Below are 14892 nucleotides of genomic sequence, written 5' to 3' on the forward strand. Positions count from 1 at the left end.
TCCTTTACTTTCAGCATATAAGCAGATTTTAAGCATATTTATAGTTGAAGGAGGCAGGAGTTTTTTTTAAAAAAAAAACACATATCTGTGTGCAACACTGCATGACTACACATATTCAACACTGAGAGCAGTTAAGCCCGGTGAGAGAGGTCACTGAGGACCAGGTCTCCAAGTGGAAGGAAATATTTCATCAAGATTGTTGATATTCTCTTCATAAATCACGGGGAACAATAGCACGGGGGACCCTGTCCAGAGGTGGGATGGAGAACAGGAGCTACTCTGCTCTGAAACTTTCATGGGCTTTTCTTTGTGAAGAATGGGAATGCTGATTTTAGGAAACTGGAACCATTGTGAAGTGGAGGGAATGGAAAAGTCTGTGGCATAAAAAAGTTTTCTTTTTGATAGGAACACTGACCTTCACTTTACTTATGGGGGGTTTGGCATAATAAAGAGATCAAATGATAAGAAAAGGTGGTGTATTTCACATGAAATCTGAGAGACTAGACATGAATGTGATGTAGATGTAATAAAGACGATATCAAGTCATAAAATAACACTGATTGGAAAAGCTATGTGAAATGCACTGGGTGCAGAACTGCTAGAATCCCGTCCTTTTTCTAATACAAAGAAACTAAACAGAACAAATGAGTACAGCAGGCTTGTAAACACATAATCAATAAGGTCAACTGGAGGTTAAGTACACTTATTTCACTTGTTTCCTAAATGGCACAATCAGAACCGTGGAAGCTCTAACAGCATCTGGAGCCGGAGAGACGGTGGAATCCGCTGCCAGATAATTTGGGTCACATGAGTTCAGGTTTTTTTTTTCAATGGCAACACATGTAAAGCCTGAAACTGACGAGTCGCCAGCTGCTTGTCAGGCAGCATATTTCATGGTAAATGGAGGAAAACCAAACAGATTTTTTAAATAATAATAAAGACGACTAATCCAGAGAAGAAAAAAGAAGAAGTTGATCCCTTACATCTTGTGTTTAACTGTACTTCAAGATAAAGATCTCTTGGCTTCGTCCAATAGAGTCATTTTCATTTCATCAATGATCGCAGTTGAAAAAAGGAGATTAAACTGTCCTGCTTGGAGCATCTGGTTTATATGCTAACTACCCCCTAGTGTGACAGTTCGCATGTAACATCTGCTCTCCAGGAAGCGTCTTGGCCGGATTTGAATGTTTTCAGGTGCATAAAATGACCTCTTGTAGAGAAAGAGAAAAAAAAACTATTGTCATCAAACAATAAAATGTGGACTGCTAACTGAGGCATACTGTGAAAGAGCACGAGCGCAAATGTGTTTGCATGCAAACTTTTACACGCTTGTGTGAGTGCGTCTGTCTGGCTCTGTTTGTATATTTGTGGTCTGAGAAAGCTCTCCCGCTTCGCCGTACTTGGAGCTGGAGGACTGACACAGATCGGTGTTCCACTGGTGGTTTCCCCTGCAGTTAAAAGCCGGCCGTCATCTGTTCGGCCTGCGATACGGACAAACTGACCATTATGTTATATGTGCACGGAGCTGGAGCTCTGCGGCGGCAGGAATGAAGTGACCACTGTGGATGTATTGTACAGGAAGGAACCACCAACATCATAATGAATTGTTATGGCTGCTGGAAAAAGACGAATGGTGCTTACTGGTTATTCTTAGCGTAACCAAAACAGGAACAGCAGACATGGTATTATCTGTGATCTTTAGGTCAAACGGCTCATTTCCATGTTTGTGTTTTTCTTCTTCCTCTTATTTTTAATATTTCATGATTACATTTTTTTTTTTTTTAATTTCTGTGGATGCTCGAGTTGTTCCTGGTCATACGTGTTTGTGACATCCTGATATCAGTCGGCCAGACACAGGACAGATGTTCGCTGCTTTGGACAAGACACAAAACAGGCTGCAGAAACAGCTGGCAGATGGGAACTGTGAAAAGAAAAGAAGATGGGGCCAAAAACAGACCTCGGGATATTTTCTGCGGTGAGAGTCTTTCCTGAACTTGCTCAGGAGTGTAACTGCTTTAGCGAACACCCCTCCTACAGTCCCGCTCCACACAGTCCAGGAGGTTTTTGTCCCAGTCATCCCCGACTGGAGATGACAGTCAAAGATACTGTCGGCTCAAGGACATCTCTATGTTCCTCGCTGCAAGATTTGTTTCCAAAGCAACTGCTGGAGAAAGAAAGAGGAAAAGGGGGGAGGGGGGTGCTCTTGGGGTTGCAGAGACAACATATATCCTAGTCATCCCCCTCATCTCATCTCCAACACATACTTCCATCTACTACTGTATGAAATGTGACTGAGGCTTCCGCTGTTCTGCTGGAGTTCATGGCAAAGGCCTGATAGACAAAATACAGGCCATCTCAAATATCAGCCTTCATTTAAACTCGGTCCAGATGGATCGTTTGGCTTCATTGTTGAGCATCGAGGGATTTGCTAATTCAAGCAGATGAAAGCAAAACAATAATATACTGAGGGTCAGTGACAGCAGCGTCTCAGCACGGCCAAGCGTCTCGTGGCTTTTAAGATGAAAACAAGGAACACAGAAATGCTCCTTAAAGATTCCATCAAAATGATTGAGTGTCTCGTGATGTTAGTCTTTCGATTATACTTCTTGATCATTTTGTTTTTCTCACCTAAACTGAATAATCAAAACCAACAATTTACCTGTATTCTCAACCAGCATTCTCAACACATAGCCGGAAGGTGATTTGATTTATTGATCCATTCCAGTTCAAAATCACATCAGTCACCTCCAGATTGCGTGACTCGTTTCCTCGTATCACATACGCTGCCTCAAAATTCAAACTGGTCTAAAGCGATCTTTAATATCTGTTTTTGATTTAGTGCTTGCCCAAGACTTAAGCAAATTCTGTTATTGATCCAGTTTTGTTACTTCTTTGATTTTATATTTGATTTGGGTTTATTTCTGAATTTTCTTCTGTGAAGTTATATTGCAATTTAAAGGAATACTCCGAAGATTTTGGACCCACGCCCTATCCCTATCATTTACAGAGTTAGATAAGCTCATAAATACCTTTGTTGTGTCCGTTCGTCCAGCCGCAGGCTCCCAGCTGTTAGCATCGTAGTTAGCTTAGCTCAACTACGGCAGGTGAAGAGGAGGCAGAGCCAGACTGAGAAAGTGGACAAAATACTCCTTCCAGTGGTCCAGGGGATGGCGTATTAGCACGTGAAGTAAATCCGAATGGTTATAAAGCATTTTAAAAGACGTGTTATCTTTTCAATCCGTTAAAATAACGTTTTGAGCCACACAAACCTGCGCATGCGCAGTGCTCCGCGGAAGGATATACCGGAGCACAGCAGTAGAAGCATAGACTCAGCCGCTGTGCGCCTGGTATATCCTCCCGCAGCGCACTATGCTTGTGCAGGTCTGTGTGTATCAAAACACTATTTTAAGGGATTGAAAAGAAAACACGTCTTTTAAAATGTTTTATAACCATTCGGATTTACTTTGCGTGCTAATACGCCGTCCCCTGGACCGTTGGAAGGAGGATTATGTCCACTTTCTCAGTCTGGCTCTGTCTCCTCGTCAACTGCTGTAGTTGAGCTAAGCTAACTACGATGCTAACAGCTGTTAGCCAGGCACTGGACGAACGGACACCAAAAAGGTATTCATGAGCTTATCTCACTTTGTAAATGATAGGGATAGGGCGTGGGTCCAAAATCTTCGGAGTATTCTTTTAAGCCACTGGCAAACAAGAATTACATTTTTAAAGGGAAGACTTATGACTATATAATGTAGGATTCATTCAATAATGTACCCTAATGATGGATATTACATGATGATCTTTCTGCTGGAATTATATGGATGGATGGTTGTTTGGTTGGTGGTCATGCCATATTATGAAAGAAAACCAAGAAATATTTAGGCAGTACAACAGGAAAGTAGCTCAAAAGCCTATAGTGGAGTTGTATAACCAATTTGCGATTAAAAAGACAAAGTACTTCTACGAAACTTCTACAATAATAAAAGTAGCTGCTTCTAGAGGTTCGTGAACATTGAAACGCTTTACTTGAGAATCTTTTTACCTTCCCCATACAATAGTCTTTACAAATGAAATATGTTAATCTCTATGAGTTAAACTAAACTAGAATTGTGGTTTAAACAGCAAAAAAAAAGAAGAAGATGAAACCACTTTTTTTTCCAATGAAGAAAACAAACACTATAATATAAATGTACTACTTATGATGATTTTAACCTTTTCAGCGATAATTGAAAGTCTGAGGCTGTAGTAATTATGGTGCAGTGGAAACAATGTCAACAACTATCAAACAAAATGCTGATGTAGCCAAATGTAGGCCGTAAAAACTTGTTCACAAAGCACAGCAGCTCAGGATTGGAGGAAATCTGATGAATACAGATGTGTGCTCTCACATCGGCGAACCATTTACCAGGGAGTCTAAATGGGAGGTTTAGTGGCTCTGCGGTTTCTGAGGACTCTGAAGGAAACTGGAGAGTTTAAGATTTGACGGGACGCCTCCTTAAGTCAGCCTGTGTGCTCGTGCTTGTGTGTTTTTAAGAGGGCGCCTCAACCAAATGCAATTAGTGTGAGCCCACTTAAGACACACGTTGCTGCTGATACACCCAAAGAGACAATAAAACCCTCTGAAGGAAAACCAAATCCAGGGAAGAGAGATTATCAGCATACGGAGACCAAGGCCAACATGGTGACGCCTCCAAACAGCAACGACTCCGTTAATTGTGACACGAACACGATAATCCCTCAAAGTAAACCGCGGTGAACGCACCCCGTGTATCACACTCTTCCTTCCTCCATTTTTGCTCTGATTATCAAGTCCTGACATCTCCCCTCCAACCCAGGCAGCAGGCTGATTAATCTGACGCACTGAAGCAGAACGGGGCAGGGTATTGATTGTCACAGTGACCTTTCTTCTACAACTGTTCGAGAGATGTGGGGGGTTGCCGTTCTCTAAGGCTCAGGCTCGTCGGCGGGCAACAGGGGCCGAGGACAGGAACACAGTGCTCTGCACAAATGACATTCATGGCTTTCAGACACTAAATTGCAATCATTGTGGTCTCAGCGGTGCGGCAGCAATCTTTATCTTGGTCTTCCTTCTGACGGAGGACTGGGATAAAAAAGCAGCATAACCCACAATGATCAATGAAGCATGTCTTGTGCTTTAAAAATAAGTGCGCTGCATCATTTACTTTAGCAACATAGTATTATCTATAATCAAATCCACATTTTCCATTCATCGCTAAACCCTTCCCTAACAGTCAAGATCCATGCAATGAAAGAAAGTATTATTGCCATTTATATATTTCACAAGAAACATAAGTTGAAAAATAATGGTAATTCAATAAATAGTACTCTACATTTGTCATAAAAGTCATGGGTGGTAAACGCGCTTGCAGTGGTTTCAGACTGGTCAGCACAGCCGAGACGTTGTTTAAAGGTGGTGTTGGGCAGAAGAACAGACAAAAAGGCTTGGGATTGATCCCCACCGCTCCATAGGATCCCACTGCTGCAGCCTACTGCTCCTACTGTGTGTATTTAAGGTTAACTTTGAATAAGATGGGCTGAACCCAGGGAATTAATAAGTCAATTGTCTCTGTAAAAATTAGCAAATAAAGACTATGTGATGCACCAACCCTACTTAGAATGTGATGAAGGTGGCATATGGCCGAGGCTGCCTTTATGTGTGTGTGTGTGTGTGCTGGAGTGACTGGAAGCACATGTGAGCAGGGTGGATTTGGCTCAAAGCCCAACTCCAGAGTGTGAAACATGGTTGATATAAGACAACTGGGAGACGGTAAAAAGAAGGAGAGATGAAGGCTCTGTGGTTTGGGGCGTGTGCCAATAATGACAGCAGAAGATCTTTTATTAAAAGTTGGAAAATGCCCGTCAATTCTCTTCAGTGAAGGGGGGCACAGAGAAAATAAGAGGGATGTTTGGAGATTAAGTAATAGCAGTTGCCATACAAGAAAGAGACGTTTTAGCAGTTTCGATGGAGGGGAAAGGCTCCTGTGGCGAGGATCGGTAACCACATGAAGCCATGGGGTCCAGATGGGGCACAGAAAGTAGGCGAATGTATCTCAGGGTACACACTGATCATTCAGAAAGGATAAACGTGGAAAGATTTAAAGAAGTGTATGGCTGATTACATAACCCTTCGTGGAAAAATCACAGCATGGAGCACTGATAGACAGACGTCAAACTCCAGCGCGAACACAGAGTAGCATGGTGGGCAGCATAGGTTGATCAAAGAGACCAGGAAAAAATAAAATAAATCATCGTCAGCTCACACCAGCAGCTCTGCCAGCAGGAGAATCAGAATCAGAAGCAGTGTGACCTTTGATGAAGGAAAAATTTGGTGGCGGAGAACTGAAAAGATGAATGAGCTCCAGCTGGTGGTTTCGATGACAATAGTGGAAAAGATGTGCTGGCTCATTTTTCCACTGCTATTCTGGTAACTGCATGTCCGCAATCAAACAATGAACCTCCATCAAAAGTACACCCACAGCGTATAAATATTGTGTCTGTCTGCGATCGCAGGTTTCTTTGATGCACACACGTACACTGAAAAGACAAGTGCTGGCCTGGTTGTGTTGCTGTGAACTGCATGTTTATTTTGAAGCCTTATTAAGACCACGTAGCGGCATGAATATAAAATTCAGAGCAGGTCTGGGAAAAGCCAAATGTTATAATAGACGTCTGCTTTACCTCAGAAGCTGCCATGGAGCGTTTCGTGGAAGTGATGGCAAGAAGCGTCTCGCTTGAAAACTTCATTAAAGACAGTATTTGGCAGTTTCCATAGAATTTTGTGTACTTTGTGTTCAATTAAATTAATCTCCACCGTTATTTTAAGAGTAAATAAATCTATTTGGATAATAAAGTTACCCACCTTTCCTTGAGGAAGAAAGTTTTCATTGAATCCTGTTGTCATTAAATTATTCTCAGATGATTGAATTAGGGATCCTTTTCCCCCCGCTTAGCTTCAAACCACCTCAAATGGATTTTATTTTATATTATAGTGAATTATCTCCTCCTGGGAGCAGAGGGTTACGATAAAGAGAGGTCTGTTACCAACTTTCTGGATCAACATCAGAGATGGGGCCGTTTTGGCGATGTGATGTGGTGCGGCGCACATGGCGGCTAATTTGGAAACCAGAAACCGAAGACCCTGGACCCCCACCCCCTCCCAGCTCAACCCTACCCTGTCAAAACTTCCCTTTAATCTTCGGGGACTCCGTGTTCACCAGACACACACATACAAACTGCCACCGCCACCACGAGCGTCTCCCCCCAACTCACCATGTGAACTATCATCGCCGCTCACCGCACGGCCAGACATGTCATGCAGGGCGCCAAGCAAACCCTGCCTCGGATCATCCAGCTCCACTAACCTCCGGCGTTGAACCCAAGTGTCAGTGTTACAATCAAGCAGTAGTCACGGATCTCAAGACTGCAGGATGGAAATAAAATAACTGCACACTATGATCGGACGTCATGCGAGTTTCCACAAATGAAGCCAACTCAAATTGATGTGTCATGACGAGTAGCCAGAATTTAAAAAAAAAAAAAAAAAAAAAAAAGAAGAGGGAGGGGAGGAAACTGCAAACACTTTTACTGTCATGATTTAGCTGTTTGCTTTTTATTTCTCTTAAGTTTCTCTGTGACATGTGAGCTGAGTGGAGTCAGACAGTTACCTGCTTCATGTCGGCCTGTTTCTTCCAGTTTGCGTTCTTCCTGTCGCATCCAGAACAGCTAAAACACTCCGTTTTCATACAAGTCAAATAAAGGGCCAAGCTGACGAACTGCAGGATATACCTTGTGATGCATCATGTGTGAGTCTAATCTGATTTGATGTGGCATATTCAGGACAGACTCATGTGAAGGAATTCGGTTGCATATCTGAAATCTCATCATTCATCTTTTGTGGCAGCTGAAATTGGTTCCACACTTCTTTGCTTCCGAACTGAGTCGACGGTTCCAGTAGCTATAGGCAGCAGCACAATCTGATGGAGGATCTGCCAAAGACATCCCCGTGTCCATTTATCATGAGACACACACCATTTGCATGCTTTGTAATTTACTTAAAACTACAGTTAAAGAAAGGTCATATGTAAATTTTAAACGTTTCTTGTACTGATATTGGCTCACAGGAAGGACTTTTAAACACAAAGGAAAAAGAGGTTTCAATGGTGACATTGGGCGGCATGGAGCGCTCCATCAAACATCTTCTCTCATGTTATAAGACCTGTAGAAGAGATTTTATAACTGAATCATGCTGGTATGGATGAATGGGGCATGTGAGGCTGATGTGAGCCTGGACTCATGGCGACACCTAGTGGTCAATACATGCAAAACTCCATGTCAACACATTGTGCGACACCCTTCACGTGTCTTTCATGCTCAACTCCTGAATGTCCAGTTAGATCACTTTCAAATGATTCCGTGAACAGCAGTTACAGCAAATCTGGTCCTGAGAACATTACTGAATACTAGTGTAAGAGGGCATGTATGCATGTGTTTGTGAAAGGTAATAGTGAAATATGAGGGAGGCATCAACACAGTGAATGTCTCCCAGCTGTCTAAACCTACAACAGCCTCACCAGGTAATGGCCCAAACTGAAAACTTCAAACTGTTTCCACGTGAGCGAAGCCTGTAGCTCAAAGCTTTGTGAGAAGAGAAGAGAAAATGTTGATCTTGAGTTGTTTTTGACTGAATCGGCCAAATGATCGAAGGATTTATAACTAACTTTACTGCGAAATATAATTTTTTTTCTTTCAGGCTTTACTCTCCAAATAGATTCTGTATACTTTTACAGATTTTATTTCCCCAAAAGAAGAAATCGGTTACACTGTGGATTTATTTAAGGTACTTTATTTAGTAAATAACTTCACAATGCATATTTGGTTTATTGCATAAAATGCAATAGTGATTCAATGTTCAATCAACACACAATTTATTACAATATCTCTGTAATCAAAATATGGCCACTGAAGTATAAATAATGTCAGACGATATTTACATAATCCTTAACGGAAACCTGAAGTCATCCAAATCCCTTCTTACCAGGTGCAGTTTATGCTATAATCTTGACCTTGTCAAACCAATTTTTGGACCAAGATGGCAGTGTGCGTTTTTTTTTTTTTTTTTTTTTTAAATCTTTCACAGGCGTAAAGCAATGAGGTAAATCTGGTTAAACAGAAGAACAACCCAAGGGGCAAGTAGGGCTTTGTGAAAAAAACTAAAAAAAGACCCTGCCAGTCTGCCGAGCACATCTAAGTACCATAGCAATACGCATTTGGAAGTCCAAATGTGAATTTAGCATGGCTCAAAGACTTGAAATCGGAACCAAAAGCAGTGTGAGATGTGCTTCAGAAGCAGCGTATCCTTCATGCTCCTAGCGACGCTGCTTTTGGATCTTTTGATGTTGGTTCTTCCTATTATTGGAAAGCCGAATTCACTAAACGCTGGATTGTTCATCCGCTAATAGAGAAAGTCAGCGGCCCCGGTTTTGACAGGACTATTTATGAAAAGTCTGTTTGTGTGTTCCAGTTAGCAGGTAAAAAAAAAAAAAAAAGCTACATTTATCAAAACATTTCTGCAAAGACCCCAAAACTTTGGTCATGACCAGAGAGGCACTGCCTTTGAGCAACTGAATAAAGTGCTGGAGAGGCATTGGTACCGAAAGTGGCTCAACTGAGAAGAGGGCGGCGTTCATCGCCTTCGCCATTGCCATCTTCAGGGGGATTCTCTTCCTCTGGGTTTGGCTTCATCTCGGGAACATCCACACCTATGAAACCCAAAACCCTAAAGGGAGAGTGCAACACACAGGCACAAATTCAGAGAAGAAAAATATTGATCCAAATATATATATATATATATGTGTGTGTGTGTGTGTGTCTCTAAATAAATAATGGGTTCGTTTTTGCAGCCTACTTTAACAATTTTTGTAGGAACCGCTGAGTCAGTCGCTTTGTTATCATACAACTAACCACTTTGTAAGCAAAAAAGCGGCGGCATGTGATTAAGCCGACTCGCTGAAGGAGTTCAAGTAACTCCAGCCAGGCTGAGTAAGCAGCACTTCTTTGGCAAATCACTGGCGCAAAAAGAGATGTGAGAACACAATGCTTGACAAGTATCATTTCATGAACATGTGCGTGCCAGTGACACAGCTATATTCGGAGGGAAACTGATTTAGGAAGTTGAATAACAAATGAGGAACCGAATGTTCACGTCTGAGCGTGCAGATCAAGCAAAACATTTCAAAGGAAAATGGGTGTTTTCCTAATACAACCCACCACAGAAAGCAGCTTAATATAAAATGTCTAATTATATCTTGCGGAGATTGTGGTAGATATTAACCATGACCATGGAGGGGATCATTGTCCAGGAAATTGTTCTGCTTTGTTCTACTGATGATAGACTGATTCACTCAGATCCAGGATGTGTAATAGGAAAATTGCTTGAATAAGTAAGAATGCATTTTTCTTTTTATTTTAAAATCTGTTGCAATAAAGCATTTCTGTATCATCCTCCAAAGATTTTTTTCTAAATGAAGGAACAACTCACCCCAAGAGACCCAGTGGGATGAGACAGAATCCAGCGCCCAGCAGAAAGGAAAAGCCGGAGTACCATGCTACTGTGTGTGCATAGACGTAGCTGAAGATTGCAGAGGAGATATTGCTAGTCAAACTCTGCATAAAGGAAACGCAGGCGAACAGAGCTCCTGCAAAAAAAAGAGAAGTAAACATTTTAAAACACTGAGCGAGAGTGGTTTTGAACTTGAACTCTCCTTTCAGAGCGGAACGTGCTTGGCTCTCAGGTGATGCTTCAAGTTGCTTTCACAGGCAGCTTTCAGGTGGACTCTGACTCTACAAACAGAAACTCTCTATGGTTCATGGGACACTCACCCTGCTGCGAACTTGAGACGATCTTTGACATCATGGAACGCAGAACAGGAAAAGGCATGATTGACAGGAGCAGCGGTACTCTCACTGCGGCGAGAGAAGATTGAGGTGGTTAGATATACCTGAGAACCAATTACACATATCATTAACATCAAGATAAATCTCATGTGTTTAAGAGTCTTGTTTATATGCAATAAAATGATCGACAGTCATTATGCATCATAACTGCAGTCTATTGACTTTGGTGTTTCAGATCCAATCATCTAATAAAACACACCAGGTAGCAGGATAAAGCCATCGTAAAAGAAGCATCTGTTAATCAGTAACCACTGAGAAAAGCTATTGGGCATTTCTCTGAATGTCTTTGCATTCTACAGTTGTAATGTTTCTTATCTTTTTTTGAAGGCTGACTTGTGCTTTTAATGATACTCTTGTTTCCACAATGAGCACGTTGCTGTAACTGTGCCAGGCTCATAATGAACACAGGTTTTGCTCACATTGATCGACTGGAAAGCCCATCTTTATGCAAAAATTACTAATGAACTTACATGTAATACAAGACTCAAATATGAATTATTAGTGCCATTGGCTGCATGGGTTTTCTTACCTAAAAACATCATTAAAGTGGTTTTGGCAAATGCTGACATGATCATTCCTGCCATAACAGACAGGATCCCGAGCAGGACAATGAGCAGCTGCGATACACCACAGTGTGTAAACGCTCTCACTCCGACGTAACTGGCCAGGAACACGGTGGTGGACAACGCTACGCCATAGCCGATTAATATCTCAGACCAGCAAAGTGGCTCATTGAGCTCATACAGCGTGACCATGGACAGGCCTCCCGAGTTGGCAAAGGAGAGGGTGGTGAAGATTAAAATCATGAGGGTTAAAACAGTTTTAGCCTTACAACTCCCCAATGAAAGCATGAAGAAGAATCCACAGACAATCTCCTTCAGAGCTGACTGCGGGGAAGAGCCACCTGAAACTCTGCTGTCCCTCGGCCTGCTCTCCTCCAGAAAAAAAATGGCATAAACTATGTTCAAACACAAACACAATGCAGAAGTGATGAAAGGATAGTTAAAGCCGGTGGCTGCCAGGAAATAGCCTGTTGATATTGCAGCACCCCCAGAGAACAGGCCGATAATCATCTCCACTCCAGTCATGCGCAACGTCCTTTCACGATCAGTCTCACACAAATCCGCTATGTACGCGAAAACGCCCCCCAAAAAGGTGCCGAACCCTCCAAACAGAGAACTGAGAAGGGAAGCGCCAATGAGAATGTAAACATCAAGCTCAAAGTACGACACGGCCAGGTAAGTCAAAATGTAGATCAATGTTCCAAACAAAGGCGGGAGTATGGCCATCTTTCGTCCAGCTCGGTCACTATAGGTCACCAATAAGATGGTGACGATCAAGGATGGGATGAGGGACAGAAGCTCTGAGTAGAGGGAGAAGTAAGACGCTTGCCTCTGGACTTCCTGGAAAAGTAGACGAGGGAGAGAGATTGATTAGAGCAAAAATTCATAACCAGACACGGGACTTTGTGGCTTTAGAACACGGAGAACAGAACAACTCATTAAAAAAGCACTTACATAACCTCTAAGAGCTCTCTGTTGTATGACAGGTGCAGCTGCAGCAGTTAGAATGGTTGCTTTCACTTCTTTCTCTATTCTTTATTAATAAAACATCCGTCTCACAGAATGTAGGATGTGCTTTTGTTGTTACTGTCAATCAAAAAGGTTAACTGTATTTTTAAAAAAAGCAGAGAGGAATCTAAAAATTAGAATGCAGTGCAAAAAACATTTGGCAGCTGTTATTAGAACTTTTATACTTAAAATGCTGAAAATTTCATTTTCAAGTCTTTGTTATTCATGACTGTAAATTAGGAGTCATGCAAAGCAAATACAATCGCAACAGAATTCATCTAAGATATAGTGTGAAAATATCTGAGAAGTTTTGAATGATATTCTTTTAGATGGTAATGTAACGTGCCAAATTGAATTTGTTTTCACAGAAAATGCTGTGAAATATCAATTACTTGGATAAGATAACACTTCATTCATCCAACATCGAGGAGTTGGGTAGTCACTTCAGCTTCAGGTTGCACAAAGATATGAAAAAATAAGAGAAAAACATAAATAAAAGTTGTTCTGAAAGTGAACTCTGTTGACAACTACCTCAACACAGTGTTCGCTAGCTTATTGGGTTCATGTTGCACAAACTGATATTAAAGACAGTTTTTAAGGGCTGGAAGACAGTGACATGAGGAAAATTAAAAGGAAAACCGGGAGCTATTGAGTTTTTTTTTTTTTTTTTATTGATGCTCTAGAAAACAACCAGCATCATGTGAGCCAAAACACATAGAGAGAATATGCATAACAATGTAGAGTCAGTTACTGGTTACACCAGTTTTAAAGAGCAAGGGACCACAGCAGACAACTTTATTTATTCCAATTTACTATTGGAATGAAACAAAGATATGTGAAAAAAGTTTTGCATCAATTTTCAAATGCAAAAAGTGGTAACACCAGTTGTGTTGGTTTAGGTTTCCATTAAGTTCATTTGCAAATATTTTTCAGTAACTTGTGTCAGTCATCAATTTACAAAATAATCTTTCTTTACCTCTAAGTTTACTCGTTTCAGCATTATTGACAGTACCTCAAAGTCTTTAGAATGGTTCCGGCTGCCATTTGATCCACAGTTGGGAGAGTTATCAGTGATGGGATAGGAGGTGTTGGTCAGCTGCTCCCACAGCCTCCGATAGACATACTGCTGTGCAACCGGGAAGAAAAGAAAACAACCAAAAGCGTAAAGGGCCACCACGGGCTCCACCAGAAAACTCCTCTTCATCTTGGAAAAGACTGCTGAAAAAGAGACGGGAAAAGCAGACAGATCAATATGGTCCAGTCTTAGGATATTAGTTAACACCTGACAATGACGACTTTGTAGTTCAGTTGAATAATCACAATATGTAACACTATTAAATAACGCATTGTTGAGAAATAAGAATGCACATTTTTTTCTGAGTTTTATTTTTATTTCTTTCAATAATAGTCAACGCGTCGCGCAGGACAGTACATAACTCACACGACGTTGTTTGTTCTTGTAATTACGTTAGGGAATAAGCGCAGTCACGCAAACACTGAGACAAAAAAAGAACAAGCACTGCAAGTCTGGCTTCACCTTATATGACAATGCGTGCAAACCAACCTGTCTGGGTATGTTTTTCTCAGATAAAAGGTTCCTCTGCCATCGAAATGTTGTGTTTGTACGGCTAAGTACAGGTTTATACGTACGCCGGTGTCCCGCCTCTTGCGACACACAATTGGATGACAGGGATCCACGGCTATTTTGATTGGCTAGGAGCAGCTGTCAATCATCAACAAAAGCGGAACATTTTGTGACCTCCACCGAAGAAAATAGATAAAATTGGAAACACGTGTTTAAAATGCTCCCGAGGTGCGATTACTGTATTGAGCTTCCCACGTGTTTGATTTAAAAAAACAAAACAAATTAGGTATCTACATTTGAAGGGAAAATAGCATGACAGCATCTTACCTCTTTGAATAACTTTGAAATTTGCAAACAAACACAATCTAGTGCTTCGTTTTCTCAATCATCATCTTGAAATCCGTGACCCTTGTTAATTTAAACATTAATAGCATTGTCTATGCGATGAAATCCAAGTTTATGGAGGTTAAAGCGCATACGCGGTTATTATGAAACACAGACAGCCCGCCTTTCATTGAATATGATTGGACAGCAGTCTTCCGCAGTCGATTTGATTTGTTAGCTGCGCCTGTCAATCATAAATAAATGTGGACGAGAACATTATGTGTGCCAGTGTGTGAATGGGTTAAAAACTATCCTTAATTTATATAAAAAAATGCATTCAGGCAACATCTTATACAGTTGTTTATCAAAATAATGTCTAATTCCTTTCGTAACAAATCCATTTATTCCAGGTTAATAAGTAAACGTCAGGGAGGCGTG

At 41.3% G+C, this 14892-nt stretch overlaps 1 protein-coding gene across 4 annotated transcripts; it reads right to left on the reverse strand.

Moving 5' to 3' along the window:
* Positions 1-9049: 9049 nt before the first annotated feature.
* Positions 9050-14585, reverse strand: LOC115394942 (solute carrier family 46 member 3). Of its 4 annotated transcripts, none has more exons than XM_030100252.1 (6): positions 14458-14585; positions 13558-13763; positions 11504-12377; positions 10900-10983; positions 10559-10715; positions 9050-9796 (listed from the first exon to the last, which is right to left on the reverse strand). In XM_030100252.1, the coding sequence occupies exons 2-6, from the start codon at positions 13747-13749 to the stop codon at positions 9682-9684; spliced, it is 1422 nt and encodes a 473-aa protein (XP_029956112.1). In that variant the 5' UTR covers positions 13750-13763; positions 14458-14585; the 3' UTR covers positions 9050-9681. The 4 variants fall into 4 exon arrangements, with proteins under 4 accessions (XP_029956112.1, XP_029956114.1, XP_029956111.1 ...); XM_030100254.1 differs by having other exon boundaries at positions 13558-13760; positions 14458-14564; XM_030100251.1 differs by lacking the exon at positions 14458-14585 and adding an exon at positions 14110-14184.
* Between the last annotated feature and the right edge of the window lie 307 nt (positions 14586-14892).

Source organism: Salarias fasciatus, chromosome 10 (genome assembly GCF_902148845.1).
Source record: "Salarias fasciatus chromosome 10, fSalaFa1.1, whole genome shotgun sequence".
In the NCBI taxonomy this organism is placed as follows: Eukaryota; Metazoa; Chordata; class Actinopteri; order Blenniiformes; family Blenniidae; genus Salarias; species Salarias fasciatus.

Coding starts and splice junctions, on each gene's coding strand:
- LOC115394942 (XM_030100252.1), bottom strand. CDS start 13,749: ATGAAGAGGAGTTTTCTGGTGGAGCCCGTGGTGGCCCTTTACGCTTTT. Junction 10,984..11,503: donor CACTTTAATGATGTTTTTAG/GTAAGAAAACCC, acceptor CTCTCGCCGCAG/TGAGAGTACCGCTGCTCCTG. Junction 9,797..10,558: donor ATCCCACTGGGTCTCTTGGG/GTGAGTTGTTCC, acceptor CTCTCCCTTTAG/GGTTTTGGGTTTCATAGGTG.